Genomic DNA, 17277 nt, shown 5'->3' with positions numbered 1-17277 from the left:
ATAATATGGGTTAATATACGAAACCAAGATGAAAACCGTAATATAAGAAACTATCGTTGCTCTTTTATAGCATTCAATAAAAGCCATGGAAATCGTGAGCCTTAACCTGTAGGAGTCCGTAAATGGCATAATTCTATTTCACCAAATCTACAGTGCCTTTTAGCTAAGCAGCTGATGAGGCCCGCGACATGTCGAAACTTCTATTCGCCTAGTAAGCCAAGCGATAAATTGCTCGCAAGGCCTACAATGAAATATTTCTTTCTTGCCAATTATTACATAGAATACGTTGTCCTTGAGTTTTTTTTTTCTACTACGGTATTTCATCCACGTATATGCTCGCTTCGGATAACAACAAGCGGGTAATATTCAATCATTTGATTAAAGGCACATATATCGTTGATTTGTTGAATAAGGCGGGGCCAGACCCGTGTTAGATAACACACAGACTCATACCTAGCAACATCACTATGAAATTTCCCAGGAATAGAATTTTTAGGGATACCTGTTATTTTCAGAGATATATGTTATCTACATTATGCTTGGGGCTTTTGTAGTTTATCAGGCATATGCGACCTTTAGTACTGAGATCAGTTAGTTGACAACTTCTAATAACCTCGTTTGTAGGACAACAGCAATTGCGCTCGGAGTATAAATTGTTCCTGGAAGTTGCCTGCCCTAACGGCGTCGTACATCTTATACTAGTCGACTCTATATTAATGATTGTATAAATTCTCTAAACCTTGATCGATTCAAGGTTCTAGTAGACAGGCCATTGAAATAGCCAGATCCCTTCCAGCACCCTTCACAAGACCGGATTCTAGAAATCTAATTTCGACGAGTATATTTTCTGAGAGACTCCGGTGAGTCATTACATCAGTCATAAGCTAAATTACAAAACACATGTTCTTTTTTAATTCAAGCAACATATCAATTAAACAGCGGCAGTTAGCATCACGGACTGCCAGATAATTGAAGAGAAGTACGCAACGCTAAAACTAGCGTGTCGAAACATTATTTTTTATTGAAATCAAGTTGTGAGTTAGGAACTATTCATATCAAATATCAGCTCGAAATGTTCCGTTATCTTACGCTGTACTCTTAACTTGATACCCCGAAAGCGCTCACTCCGTATTCTACGCTCAGATCCGAAATTTGCTGTCCGCTACATTGTTTTCATCTGGCCATTGTCTGCGTTCCTTTAGTACGGTCCTAATTTGCTTTATGATAGCCATATTCTTCGTCCTACGACATTTTTTTTCTCGTTCTATTTAAGGTTTATTCTTCTTTGCCAAAGAAACGAATAGCGGATTCCATATAGCTGCTTGTAATCGACGACGTCGTCGTCACCGCCGAGCATCACGTCCTGAGTTTCCTTTTTTCTTCCTCATCGTCTTTGAGTCGCGCATCTACCAACCTTGTAAACAGACTGTCGACAGTTGAAATTGACGCAGGTCATTTTATTCCTATTTTCGAACAAAGAGATACCCCAGCTTGAGCTTTGGAGCGTCCGCCACTAACTCCTTTCTGTTTGGGCAGTCGTCTCATATCCCCCCTTGAGCTGAGATAGAAGCAGGCGCTTATTCACGTTCGTATCCGGAAAATATCCCTTCTCCCCTGAAAGAGGTAACGATGCAATGGGATTTTGCTTGCCCTGCCCTACGTTAACCGACAGGCCGAACAACACCAGTTAAATGAGCTGCCCTAACCAGGTCCTGTATTGCATTACCTTTATTCTACCAACACGGGTAGTAACGAGTAGAATCTTTTGTTTTCATAATGTTTTCAACGCATTTCCAACTCACCACCGTACTTTCCATGGAAACACTCGGGGAAGCCAAACTAATCCGCCCGTACTGTTTCGGCGCTGGTGGGAAGCTGCCGACTTAGCCCCAAAGGACCCCGTATACATATTCTGACACAGACAAGCCCAGTGTGCTTCGCGCCACTGGCTAGAAGCACAGACTGTTGTTTGTGGATGGGTAGTGGCAGCTCTTGGTTCGGTTGACAGTCCTAAGGGAAACGCCTATTCTAGTTCCATTCGGAGCGCTCTGCGATCAAATGCGCGCATTCGAATAACAGCGAAGTTACCAATCCTACTGATGGTGACAGCAGCAGCAACAGTAGCGGCAATAACAACAGCTTTTTTCTGTCTGAAAGAAAACAATTTTTTCACCGTATGCCTTTGGTAGAAGGACGTTTATATAGGATCCCTTTTTATTGAGTGCTTGGACTACTCTTCTACTATCATTATTACTGATCAATGAAAAAAAGTGTAATTTGTAAATGCGTTTGCTTTGCTCAAAGTTAAGTTGAAGTGACTGTCATATCCTGTAGTTATCGTTATTATCAAGTCTGCCAACAAAGCATTGGCTCTTGTTCGACATGTTTTTTTTTCTACCTTAAAGGGTTCCTTGTTTAAGACAAAAAAAAAAAATTGTAAAATCGTTAGAAAGAGCGATCGGTTACATTGCCAAGGCGAAATCCGCGGCGATAAAAATGGAATTAGAAGCATGGCTTTTTCGAAGAGGATATGAGTGTAGAATTAATATATAGGGTAGCACCAATAATTGGCGGGGTATTGATATTGGTTACTTGATTTTCCATCACTTTAGGCCTAATATATAGTTAGGACCGAGTTGATGTTCTAACGATCACTCAGTTAGATTAGTAAATACCCATTATTAACTATGTATATTACATATATATTATGTATATTGGTAAGTCCTCATTAGTAATTACCTAAGTAATAAGGTGATTAGCACAAGCAAATTCAGTTTCAAGCCGACTCCTACACTTCATGTAGCAACAGTATTGCTATTGTACAACAATGGCGCCTGGAGCTTTAAAGAGTGCTGTTGTTTACGTGTTATCAATTTATAGTGCCTATTCCATGGTACCTTCCATATTTAAAGTATTTTTCCCACCTACCCTACAATATAATTATCTATCCGTCCCTACTACGGATAGATAATTATATTGTTTGCTACGGCGCTAGCAAATTAATGTTCTCTCACCATTGCCTACTAGTTGCACACTTACTTCATAGATAAGAAAACATAAGCCATACCTTTAGTTTATTTGAGATTCTGTAAGAGATTTTGGTTGAGAGCCATATTGTCGAAATCTAACGCAATACTGGCAGGATGTCTCTCTCTCTTTGGACGCAACAATATTAGCAAGATAGTCAAAATGTAGATGATAGAAACTGTAAAATAAGGAAAATTCTGGCTAATCTTTTCCTAGAGTGTAACAGACATTTGTCCAAACATATATCCTCAATAGTGATTCACCGATGTATCAGACACATCGCATACGTTAATAAAGCAAAAAGGACAGTCGAGTCTCGAAGATCTCGTATAATATCTCAGACCTATTGACACGAAGGCACACCAAAGGACAATAGCCTATTTTTGGCTAACATCAATGACAACAGACGTCATAGGCACATCAGACTACGAAAACAACAAAACACCCACAGCAGACGCAGGGCAATAAGAGGGGTAGTAGAAAAGAAAAGAGATGATCACAATACAGGCACAACGGATAAGGTCGCTTGCTATCTTTGAGCCTTACACAGGAAGCTTAGCGGAACCACAGAAAATCATTATTGCTCTAGGTGATATTATCCCACTTGTCTGTCTATTTATTCTACTATGCTTGTCTACGCAAATGTTTGGATATTTGAGTACTTGCCTGGACGCACATCTAAGTAGCGGATATACTATGGTGGAAAAATGAAGTAGGCCTTTCGCGTGTTTACTGAAAGACAGGATGGAAGAAGTAAAATTTCGTATTTTTTCTGTGAGAACTCAACAAGAGATTGAGGGTGTATGTGCTGAAGGTAGTCAAGTCTGCTGCTCACATTGAAAGCATACAGAAACTGCACGTGGATGCAATTCGCGTTGGACCCTAGGATTGTCTATGTCAAAAGACGGTTGAAGTTGTTGCCACTGGCTTGGTCACTGCGGCAGCCAACTGTTCCGTATGTTATATTGACACATGCACAGTAATACGGACAGGCACACAGGCGATAATGCAGGCACACTTGGATAATGCAGGCGTGCATTTCTCCCTATAAGAGATCTGCGCGTACATTCAAGCTCCATACGTAAGGACGCTGCTAGCAGTGACGATGACAACTCCGCCTTCCTTCGGGTTGTTAAACTCGTCGCTCTTACGATGACGCTCACGCTGTTCAGTGACCTGGGCGTTCTGGTCGAACAGCGCTCATCCGAACTACATTCTCCGATCTGTTTTTTGACCTTCAACCAATATCATCTTACCACATCTCTTATATACCCATATCCTTTTGTTGGGTTTTTGCTTTTTGTCATTTCAGCTGTCGTTGTCAGTGCTGTGCTTTTCCATTGTAGTATCGGGTCGTGCCAATCGTAACCGCGACCTCGATAGCGGTAATGCGTATTTTTGCCGTTAATGCTGCTGCTGCTGCTGCTCTTGCAGTCGTTGTTAATGCTATTGTCTTTGGTGTGTTCAATTTCTCTCGCCATACGCACCTCACTGCTTCCTCTCTCTATATCGTTCAGTTTGGCTGTCGTCTGTTATGCTGCAACCGGGCACTCCGTTCCATATTAGACCCTTAGTAGTTCCGCCCCTCTAAACCGATGCCGAAGCGACAAGAGAGAAGCTCTGTGGAACGTCGACCACTGGCTAAAGATCGTGCGTTAGATTCAGTCCTACCAGCAACCGCCTGATGGGAGGTCGCAAGAGGGAGGATTCTGTACGATTACTGGCCGCTTTTAACAGCAAGTTGACCATCAGAGTGCAGTGTTTGTGTATCTGTATGCCGACTGCCTAAGTGGCATAAGTTAAATAGGTCGTCCGAACGTAGTTGTCGTTTCGTACAAACGGAAATAACAATCGCAATTACTAATTTTTGTCGCTGTTATTAACCGGCGGAGTAGCGCGTCGAGGCACTTCCACTACCTAGGGACCACGCGAGTGATGATTAAGTTGTGCCGTTGTTTACATGAGGCTCATACTTACAACGCATGCGTTGTCATGTGCTTCATTGAGAGCAATGATTAATTATATGCCATAAGCGTATAGCTACTTAGGCAATTAGCGAAACTACCAAATATAACTATAATACAAGGACATGCTTCTATATAACAAGAAAATATACTTCAAAAAGAGTTCATCATCACGCGTCGAAAAAAGAGAGAAGTATTTTACTCGTATATTCGTCTGTTCCTGAAAATTGTTGAGTACACATTTTTCGAAAATTTTGTATGCGCAGGGTAATTAGGATATCTGAAAAAATGCAAGAATCATATATTGCATTAATTGAAGAAAACAATATAGACAACAACGGGACTTCGACGTAAGACGGATCCAGTGTTGATTTTAAAATGAACAGCATATCTGCGATTTTCGTTATACGGACGCACAGGATTCAAAGCCTTCACGGTGTTTTATCATTGTTGCAGCGATACGGTACGATAAACGTGTGGCCGAATAAACCGCCCAGTTATTCAAGACTTTCGGCAATGAACTAGTTTTGACTATTTTTTTTAGAATTTATTTAGAATTTTTGACACTTTTGTGCATATGGAAACTGTTGGAATTATTCCATAAGTTTCCTAACCATAGCTTGTGTCAGCGCATCCTGCCTAGAGAGAAACGCTGGATTTTTCTAGTGGAGCTCGCTTGATGCGATTTAAGGTTTTCGAAGTTGCTTCAAGGAACGACGTCGAAGGATTTACATTTATTTTATCTTATTCATTAAACACGATGTTTCCTAAGCCCCAAACCTAAACCCATTCGTCATCGGCGATTAATCGTCTCAATCTATGTCCACATTTAAATTAAAGTAGTTATAATGATTAGGTTCAGGGCACATTCCCGATGCAAAAAATAGCATACAATAAGGTTGGGTGGACTTCAATGGTACTCCAATGTAATGATGTTTTGTAAATTTTCAGGATGGTATTAAGGTGCTCTTGTGTCACGCAGTCAGTCAGTCGTTCCAATATCTCCTGCAACTTTAGTGGATATGAAGGACTCTTCATTTGCTGCACATGTACTGGTTTTGGCTTACATTATACATGTATATATATATATATATGTATATATATATATATATGTATATATATATGTATATATATATATGTATATATATATGTATATATATATATATGTATATATATATATATATATATATATGTATATATATATATAGAGTAAAGAAACCACTATAAAAGGACAGCTATTCGGCTGTAAGAAGAAAGAATAGTAGACAGCGCGAAGATAATGGATAATTGTCAAGTTGACTTTCGACCTTTACGATGGATTGGAGACATGTAGACATTTACTTTAGCTCTAATACCAGCCTTGGTTTCTATAGCATCCGTTTGTTGTTTTTATGGGAAAACCGATCATTGTGGTTTTAGTTCTCGTTTTAATCTAGAATATCTCTATGTGACTAGCCTATGTCTATTACATGCGATCATTGTAAATTTATTATACTTAGTAAGGGTAATTAATCGGCTGCTCTTTAACATCGGCCGAGAAAATCAGGGACGTTCGGGAATTATCTATCGAAAAGACCCGCTACATATAGCAGCGGCTAAAATGTTTTTCGATGTAATGTAAGTCAATATCAATGTTTTTCGCTAGGCGAGTCGGCATTATTTATATTCTTGAGCGGCCATGGCTGTTGAATTAGCTACAATGTTAACTGATATAATCAACACAGAGCCCGCCAGACCGGCCGCTAACAAATAGGTTTTTATTTGGATCCATCCGATAGTGCGCCATTAATTATTGTCGTATCTATTAGTGGCGCAAATTTCTTCAATATAACGTATGGCATAGTGCACGTAATGCGAAAATAAATTTTACTTAGAAGCCTTAATCTTCCCTAACTGCTTGCGTATTACGTTGACAGCTTGAGTGAGCTGCTTAATCAGGTACTGGTCAGCGAAAGGTTCTGCCGTTTGTTTCAAAATGATCTTTTCACAATACGTGTAGTGAAAGTCTGCCACGGAGTAGATCGTACTTGGGCGCGATGTCGTGCGATTGACTTACTATCATGTCAGCTGTTGAGCAATGGCACCCTGTTAGCATATCGGAACACAGCATACGAAGAGGTTGTGATGGCCAATCGAAATTTTGACGAACGTAGAACTTGAAGCTATTATTTGCCTGCATCTCTTTGCTCTCTGTCTTATAGGCTAGAGCTTTGCCGATGAACATTGTAAGTTAAGTGACATGTTTCACTAAATATAAATAAGTGATGATCTAGTTTTCAACAGTTATTTAAAAAATTATCGTTGTAGGTAGCTTCTTTCAACTGCGCAATTTCGCTTTACCTGTATAAGCAAGCTTCACTAGTCAATCGAATTCGATACCAGCTAACTGAGCTAGCTTCTGTATTACTTTCATTAGATAATGCGTATATTTTATAGTCGCTTTATTTGGGTGCTTATTATATTTGCGAGACGTTTTCTTTTGTACCGTAACGCTCGCTAACGTATTTACCGTTAAGCCGCATTGATGGGTCTTATCGTAACGTCATCCATTCAGATTTCCACTATACTCCGTTTTAAAGAATAGCCGTTAAGTTTTGAAGTAGGTAATTTCGCTACTATAACACTTAATTTTCATGTAAGATACAAACGAAATTAACGGCACGTCGCGTGTCGTCAATCTCGTTTGAAGTCTCGACCTCACTGTCATTTCGTCAAGACGCCGCCAATGTTTCGCTAATATGAGGTGCATTATTTGCCAATACAGCCCATATAGAATCGAAAAGGTCCTCATGTTGTGGCGAGTAGAGAGTCGTTGTTGACGTAATTTCATAGGATCTGTCTCGTAGTATCTTTAAATCTGCGTCTTCAATTTGCTACATGTTTCGAAGAGGCAGAAGCTTTTAATGCTCCTAGCATGAATTATACCGCCGTCGAGACTAATTTAATTCGCAATAAACAGATATTCCGTCACCGTTATCAGCTAACAAAGACTGAATAACGAAGTGTAACAAGCAGCGCGTGCGTCCCCGTTACGATAACGCCCGGCTAGAAAAAGTGCCTTGGTCTGATACAGTGATACTACATTATAAATAAACGTAGATGTTAGTGGCTTTTAAGATGGAAAATAACTTGCAATCCAAAACTCAAGGGTCAAATAACCACGTACGGGCAAAGTATAAATGAAAGATCATTGGAGAGGACATGTTTTTCACTCACACCAGCTAAGGTCGTTATCTGTTATCTTTCTGGTTATATTTAATGCTGTCCTTTTTGCTATTATACAGATATCACTGCAAAGGGTGCGCGAGCCGGTTAGTTTGTTCCCGTCCAATATCATCCTCGTGCATGACAACGAACATGATCCAAACCAAGTTCCCGCTCAGGCAGGACAAACTAAGGCATCCGGAGGAGAGCCAGAGGCAGTTGGATCTTTGTCAAATAGCGCCACTGCTCGGGGTTCATCGCGTATACAATGGGCTGCTTCTAGCAAAGGACGCATGGCCGTTTGTGTCAAACCTATTCACTATGACTATGATCAGGTGAGTAACGTCTTGCCGTTATAGCGTTTCCTCAACACAGCTGATCCCCAAACATGAATTAAGAAGTACGCTTCAGGTGAGGTTACATGTTAGCTGTGTGCACTTTTTTCGTTTTGGCAAAAACTGTTTGTTAAAATCGTAATAAATCGAGTCACTCATTTTATCCAAATCTCATAGCTGCCACCGATGCGTGTCGTAGAAGCGCGTAAGGCATGTCCTCAGTATCATTATGTATAATTGGAAATTAGCATCCTATGGGACAGGAGGACATGGGACAGGAGGGCAGACGTTTATTGATGCGATTACATCGATTCTCGCAACACGGTTTTAATGCTACAGTTCAATTACATTGATTAGATATCCAGAGGTCTATCGAATATCTAGCTGCGATTAAAGCGAGGCCGAAGGCTTATGGATGGTGGCATTTATCGCGATGATGCTTACGTTCACTATTGATATGTCGATAAAAACGTGATCGACGGCGTTGTCTCAAATTGCTGAAGTAGTATGATGTAAGCATACGAAGCATGGCACTGCTATGTATAGTCATCGTTAAAATCGATATGTCTTCGCCCTTTTACGGAACCTTACCATCTAGTATGCAGCACCGTAGGCAGTGCGCATGCGTGAAGGTTTCAGTTCTTATTTCTCTGTTTTCCCTAAGGATAAGGAAAGACGTGGAAAAAGCCAATGGTATAGGCGTTAGACAAAAAGTGGAACGCACTGGGAAAAGATCAGCGCAGAACGGAACAAGACGAAGGCAGACAGGTGAAACGGTTCTACGTATCGCAGCCGGCTTCTTGAAATTTTACGCAATGGACACCGCAGAGAAGCCCGAGCATGCTTTACTGGCTGTTTTCCAAATCCCCTGCATCCGCCCTTTTCCCCATAAGAAAAGCTTCGAGAGTGTCCGAATAAGCGGAAGAATTTGAGAAACCTTTGCCTCTCGGGAATAGCTCCGATTTTGCGACACGATACAGCACGACACTAGCAGAAAGGATGACTACGACTTTTTGTTATCGTTTAGCATTGCTATTGTCTCCCGTCTACCCCTACTGCTGTTTCTGTCCTGTCTGGCCGATTCGTAGACGACGGCTGCTGCAGCAGAACGAAAGGGTGCCTGACGGTTTTGGTTTAAACCTGCTTCAGTAGCAGCGACGGCATCAGAATCGACCGTTCAAATGGCCTATGCCAGACTCCGCCAGTGGTAAAAATGGACCGAGCCTTGCCGCTCTGTAACCGCCTATATACTCGTCTCAGTTTAGTGACAAACATTTCGTGTTGGCCAACCTAGTCCATTTAATCGATGGACTGTAAAAAAAACAGCGATCGTCTGGTTGGAATTTAGCCATTTACCGTGCAGACCTTCGTTCCTCTCGCTCTCCAAGGTAGACCATTCCGTCCCGTATCAGTATCTATCGTATATAATGGTTATACTTTATACCGTTCTAAACCTGATAGTAAACTCTAATGGAACTCTACTGGATTGTATCACTACTGCCGCCGTACTAATGGACTATTAGCACGACAAGCAAAGCAAATTTTACTAACAGAGTCGCTTGCTAGTTTGGTGATGGCCCTCCAGAGATTAGATGATGGCCGCAGACTATAGACATCACTGAAAATTACTACTATCATCTCAACCTCACTCAATCGGCCGCTGCTGCTAAGCCCGCGCGGTGCTCGAGTAGTCTACCCTGGATCGCCTCAGAGCTGAATAGTTTATCTTTATGATATTTTTTCGTCGGTCGTTTGCACTCTTTGTGGATTTTTTAACAGAGCACTATGTTTATATATTCCGAGCACCCGCTCCTTGTCTGCCTTCACCGCCACCCTCCAGTTCTCCTCTAGGGCTAACAGAAAGTCTTTGCTTGACGTAGCAATAACAATAGGGTGGAGTGGCTGAACCAGCGATAGCATAGGTAGCGTCGTTGTTGATATTGCGTCTGCTACCTATTTCTATTTCGTGAAGGAGAATGTGCTACAGTCACTTCATTGTGACTATACGTCGGAGGACAACTCAATGATCTACTGAGATCAGGCTTTATCATGGTCGGGGCTCGAATTACCAGCAGTAACTGACTGTGTTTAAAACATTGAAAATGGACTAGTGGCAGCCCTTAACAGCGCCAAAAGGTATGGTAATTGGCTAAAGATATTTAGAAATAAGACAAGTTTGCACGGGTAAGTACTTTTTTCAGAAAAGTACTGAAAGCCATCTGATGTTGGTAAAGAGTAGCTAATCTCAATTATCTTATTAATAGTGCTAATGGCACTCGGCTACATAGCTCATTGGCCGAGTTGTATCTTCCTTTCATGAATGTCAGGAGGACTGGCCGACTTTGGTCCTATTCGTTCGATAATCATGTTTGCGATATAGCACAATGCACAGATGCATGAGGACGGTGATAGCACGACACGTATCTAGTACGATAGTAGTATAATGATTGATGTCTTTTTAAAGAGAAGCGTCTAGTTGGCTGTCCGCATATTGTTGTGGACTAAGTCGCATTGCTATCATAGTAGCTTTTAGCCAAACTGTCATCTCGTTCTCACAGCCTGCTCATTATTTTTTAGGGTACGCTTTATATCACTTATATCAGAACAGATGCTCTGCCATCTAATAGCACGTCCGTTACTATTTAAGGATTTACACATGTGTATAAATATACATAATATGTGCTTATGTAGCAAATGTACTTCGTAATCATTTTCATGTACAGCTATTATTGCAAAATGCGTACAAAAATGTTCTCACCCGTCGGCGTTTCTTAACGACCGTTATATATCCATTAAAGAATGACAGATGTTAAATTCTAAACAGGACGACGTCAGACTTGGCTTACGCAAAGTGCGCCGCGTAACCCGTCAGGATCAACGTTGGTAATAAAAAACGGTGTACACACTGAGGGCGGCGTAAGATTTACAGTGGGGCGTATTTTTTAAGAGCGCTCCGCCAACCCCCAGCTGTCCGCAGGCTGCAATTCAACAGCTGTTTGAAGCCCGGCCGCACTCTGGCGACACACAGCTTTCAGGTGGGATTCGATAGAAGACTATGGTAAAACCTAGACGGTATCATTTCCTTAATGTCACGATCTATTGTGTGCTCTTCCAGTGTATCTAAGCACCGTTTTTGGGCTATTTCAGATACTATTCTCTCTAACTAACTCTTTTCCTCGAGTTTTTCCTTGGAATTTCTTTTCCACTCGGATTAGACGGATGGTTTGCGTCTAGGTTGTTCGTGTACCTCTGTACAGCTTTCGACTCATAAGCGACCTGGCTTGCAAAGGTCTCTGCGGACGAACGGGGCTTCTGCAGATATTAAGGGATCAGTTTTTTTTCTCGTATAAGCTATCCCAGTCTTTCGGTTCAACCAAACCAAGCCTTTCTATCCCTCCGTTCCAGTCTTACGATATCGTAGCAAACTATTCGTGAATTCTGGTTATCCGCAGGCCTATTCAGTCTTACGCACCAGACTTTCGTTCGGTTGTCCTGCGTTCTGGCTTCCAAGGGCATTGGGTTTAACCAGCAAAATCCCCTCGTTCGTTCGCTCGTTCTTGGCCGTATACGCGTGCTGTGTCCGGTCTTTGGCTCGCCTGCTGCCTTAAGCTCTGCAGTAAAAGTGGTATAGGGGGACCACATGACCAATGGATGGGTGGGCATGGCGTGAAAATACGGTTGGGCAGTGTATATGGCCATACCGCTTCTTCGTTGACCCAACGGTACGTCAGCAACGGCAGCTGTAAGCCGAGCCCATTGATCACTTACGTGGCTGTTCTTTGGCCTACCGATACGGTCCCGCGTTGACCGACGGACAAGTTTGTCGAGAAGCTGACAACTGACTAGCGTAAGCGGAAGGTAAATGGCGGTGTTCATGCCCAAGACAACCACTACTAGCGGCGGCAGTGAATGGCAACAGCAGCAGTATGGACGGAAGTCGAGCCACGAGTTCCCTGCAGCAAGGACAGACGGCTATCTAACATGGATAGAAACAGAATGAAGCAGATGCAACGCTAGTGGTTGTAGTTAAGGTCATATAAACGTATGCCATTACTACGGACTGCTTTATAGCGCGGTAATAGCCCAAAGAGTGAGCCAGACGGTTATAGATCTGTCCAGGCAGCGAATAAAAATAAAAGTGAGGTACGAGCGAGAGATAGCTGAGTTCAGACGAATCGATTCGGGTAGTTGAATGAAACGGGAGGTACAGAACGAAGGAGGGAAGGAGGAAGGAGCATTCGATCGCAATGTCCTTACAGCGTCGTTTGTATTGCATTATGTGTCCCTGATTGGATGGTGTATGGCTGCTGGCAAAAGGGAGAAATGGCAGCGGAAGACCAAAGTGTCCACATCAGCTGCGGCCATTTTTATATATAGCAATATTAAAATGAGTACACATTTAACCATATTATGCTTCAGGTATTTATGGGCCGCGACCGAAACAACAAGGACTTCCGCTGGTATAAAAAATATCAGACCCTTTTCGTTTTTTTTACTATTCATGTTATTGCTGCTGTGACTAGTCACTTGAGCGAACAAATACCTTGTGTTAGGACCAGGCTGGTTGACAGTTATTTTCCTTTAAGTTCCCAAAGTCTCTGCTTATTACACCTTCAGTCTCTACGCCTTGTCGATTGCTTTTCTTCTGGAGGATTACTTGATCAAGAAAAGATGTGAAGACTGTTATTTTGCTATCATTGCTGTTGTTGTTGCTTTTAGTATGATGTGACTCGCATATCCGCAAAAACAACCAGTGAATCTAGTTGATGCACTGTATTCTCTGCAGAAGTCTTTTGACGACAGTAGATTCTGGCCAAAATACCGAGTGTATTCTGCATAACCTTATTCAGTAAAATCGGCTCTTGAATAGACCGAGCGCCGTCATGTACATGGTCATCTGATAGATCGGCGACGCAAACGAGCTACAATGGAAACCTGTAGATTTATGTACGACCCACATGTAAACAGGATCCATAAAGCAGTTCTACCCTAATGTTGCGTCAAGTCTGATTTATTCGGCTGCCGAGAAATCCGAAAACGAAGGTCACTTGGGGGATTATTGATGGTAAAATATTTCCAATCGGTGTTTCGGGACGCTATTGCTTGTGTTATCTTGTTTCACTGGTTTTCGGAAACCTAGCTTCGATAGATTGCAAAAGGAACATACAATTGGATGGGATCGTTTCCTGGTTGAATTGCCGTTCTCGCATACATCGTGATGGGCTGAAACATAGCTATGAATGATATAGGATATATTCATGGTAGCGGATAACTTCTACAGATTCTGACCCGGTACGTGGCGGATGGTATCTTTAGGCAGCTGGTTGACCGTCTGGCAACAGCCGGCGGATAGATTTCGGAAGCGCGGTCGGAAATTGAGAATCCTACTGCAGGATCGGTGATGATGAAAGATCAATGTTTAGAGATACGTGCTCAGGCGCTGATGGGTCAGTCAAGGAAACCATAGCAAGGGACGCATAGAGAAAGCGAGCAAATAGTCAGCAGCTGGAGCAGCGATATTCAAGACGAGACGACGGTTTTCCGTCCTCATTGAGGCTTCATGTCACTGATGTCATCCACAACCTAGCAGCCGACTTTTATTTTATTGAGTATTCTACTCTACGACCATCAAGCATGAACAGACTCGTAACGTGCTGCTTCAGCCGCTGTTGCTGTCAGAAAAGCATAGACAAAAACATGAGCGACCAGTACGTAGTTTACACAAGCATATGAAACCAAACGTACAAATGTACACTGATTTATATGAATCTGCGAGTACACTAGCCTAGGCTTGCCTTTGATTTTTTGTCGCAACGGGTAGAAGTCGAATTCATAGATAATTCTGTGCCCAATAGAGACAAAGAAGCTACTACTTTTGCTTTTCGTTTGCTCTATAGAGGCCGCAGCCAGGCGCACACATCATAAAGACAAAGAGATGGGCAAAAAAGCGTCAGCCCAGATAAACACTCACATAATCCGAATTTCCGATTGCGCTACCTCTGCAGTTCATCATTTCTTGGAAGTTGAGTAGCGCCTAAAAACGCTGATGTTCAATCTACACAGGTTTTTGCGTATGACACTGCGCATACTATAAAATGTACACATTGCTTGTCCTCGATAGTTGCACTTATAGTTTCGAGTTAGTTACCGTAGCGCCATATTATCCTGATATATATTGCCGGGCTAATGCTGGATAGCAGACTTTCCTGAACAAGAAGTTTGAAACTAATGGTAGAAACAATGAAGAATCTTACGTTTTTACTAAGTAAAAGCAGGGACGCCATGTAATTTGAGTGGAGTTATCGAAGTTCCTAGTCTTCTGGGTATATGCTAAACTCGGAAAAACAAAAGGGGGTTAAGATACGGCGTTATGCTTTCTAACCTAACTCGCTATAAAAGGAACTGGGAGGCAGGGGATAAAGGCGCACATTGCACTTAAGCACTGCACATTTATACATATAGCCTTTGTTGTTCTTGGTCGCCCTTCGTAACAGACGCTCAAGCATCTATGTATAGAGAATACGGTAGCCGGGCTGTGGAGTATGTCATGCTGTACCGTGGACTGCCCTAAGTAGCACTGCGAAATGCGCGGTTATTCCCGTAATTCTCACCATTCTCTCCCGCTCTAGTATTACTCCTCTACGTCGTTCATAGGGTGCACGACTGCGGTTAGGTTTACGAGGTCGGATGGCGAACGAGCCTTTGAGCTTATGACATCGCTTAGGTTAGTGGCAGACAAGAGACATAACGACAGCAAGGCTTTCCTCAGCGGTATATGGGCGAGCATAGGGCAGGAAGTAGCAATCTATAATAGATGCAGCAACGGTCACGTTTTTGTCCTTCATCAATGTTTTATTAGGTTTTTTTATGCATCGCCCAATGAAAAAGAAGAGTTTCTTACACACATATACACATACAAATACATTGTTACATGGCCACGTGCGCTTCTAACATCAGAAACGCATTGTCCAATCTATATACTATCCTCATTCGTATCTCAATTTTCTACTCAAAACAAAGCTAGCAGAAAAGGCAATAGCGTCAGAAACCGAGAACCCATTCAGATTAAGGCGTCGGCTCAACGTTTGAATCTCCCAGCGGGATTCTCGCATTTTCCGCCGTCAGAAATCTGCGGCTGCCATAATTAAGAGACTCTCTGAACCAGTATTCTGGCCATAGCGGCGACGGCTGCGCTATCAGCGCTTCCCTCGAACAGTTGTGATGGCATCAACGTATACGCCAAGGGAAAGAACAGAGCACTGCCAGGCGGAACAGCGACCTATTCCTGGCCCTTTCCTCACTACCCAGGATAATAAGATGTGAAGAGACGTCTTAATAATAATAGCAAATAATAGAGAGACTTATCGGCTTACGTTATATGTCGTCGTTGCTGATGAAATTACGGGAATGTATTTATATGTATACATATACATGTGTGCAATGCCCCATTTAGAAGCCAAGAGCTACTTCTCCTAGCGAGCAAGGTATTCAGAGAAGTAACGATGTACGTTGCCTTCGGTCGTCTACCTGTCATTTTCACAAGGACAATTATACGATCAAGAGAAACAAGCAGAGCCAAAGGAAAGGTAGAATTATTTTTTCTTCTACACCTTTTATGGCATTCGTGACGCTGGTGATCGTGATAATGATGAGCGTGATGATGGTGATAGAACTAGCTCAGTCGAACTGTAATGTCACTAGAAAATTGTGCTTTTCTTGCTGTCCATTCGTGCAGAAGTGGGAAATGTTTGCTTCAATTCTCAAAGCGGATTACGTCTTCTAGGTTATGCTTAGATTTCATTGCTGAGCCTAAATAACCCACACGTCTAACCACGGCATATAAGGATCTTTCCTTTACTTCCTCGCTTACTGTTCTAATGCACACCTACCAATGTGTAAGATATGTGGCGGCGCTCGTAGACGAAACCAATATGTTCACGCACAGATATTTATGGGTAGACACATCTGGCAGGCGGGGCGGGGGGGTCTTCTTCGGTCAGGTCTGTCGCGTCTACAAACCGTATCGTTCACGTCGTCTTCTACCGGTCGCGAGAAACCGAAAATGAAACTCGAAAAGTCGGGAAAGTCAGAAAAAGGCAAAAAGTCGTTTTGCGCGCATCCGATGTCTGCCTGCATAGCTCCACAGTGCCGGCACTAACCATTCTCGTTTTTGCCGCCGTCTGCTGCTAGTGGTGACACCGCTGCTGCTTATGGCGACGACTATTGGTCTGCTGCTATTCTCTCGGCGGTTAATTAAACGCAGAAGACACGAAAAGTAGTTTCGATGATGGTCAACAAAGTATACGTTGATCTAACCAGACACGTACATAAGAAGAAAGCGAAAGCAATGCCGAAGTTCGAAAAAATGAAACAAAAAGTGGTAAGCTGCATTGAAATGCATATCCTGCCTCACCATAACAATCCTCAGCATCTAAGAGTACTGCTCTTCCTGCTTACTTCGGATGGATGGTCCTGGTCAATGAAGCTTTTCTAGCTCTTGACCGAGTCGCATGATGGTGAATGTTGGGGCAAAGCAATAAAGAAGGGGTCTGTAAAGTCTCGGTCGCGCAGATGGGGTTGAGCACGATGGCTCAGGGTGTGGTCAAAGGACAATCGGAGACATTCCACGAAAAACCGACTACCATAACTCTAGTAGCGAACAGCACCGACAGCTCCAGCAGTAGTTGGATACAAGTGGAGCTTCTGCTGGGTAAAAGAGCAAGAGGAAGAAAAACAGCCAGCAATGG

The 17277-nt window shown here is 42.5% G+C and overlaps 1 protein-coding gene across 1 annotated transcript in view; it reads left to right on the top strand.

The window, feature by feature from the left end:
• The window catches only part of LOC111266625 (uncharacterized), a 111683-nt gene that overhangs the window by 54803 nt on the left and 39603 nt on the right, over positions 1–17277 (top strand). Inside the window, exon 4 of the mRNA XM_022844262.2 lies at positions 8276–8530. Coding sequence (XP_022699997.1) covers positions 8276–8530 — 255 coding nt within the window. The remainder of the gene's footprint in view (positions 1–8275; positions 8531–17277) is intronic.

The sequence above is a fragment of the Varroa jacobsoni genome, unplaced genomic scaffold (genome assembly GCF_002532875.2).
Source record: "Varroa jacobsoni isolate VJ856 unplaced genomic scaffold, vjacob_1.0 scaffold_1104, whole genome shotgun sequence".
Classification (NCBI taxonomy): domain Eukaryota; kingdom Metazoa; phylum Arthropoda; class Arachnida; order Mesostigmata; family Varroidae; genus Varroa; species Varroa jacobsoni.
Note: the sequence above shows the minus strand (reverse complement) of the source record. Positions and strands in the feature narration are given on the sequence as shown.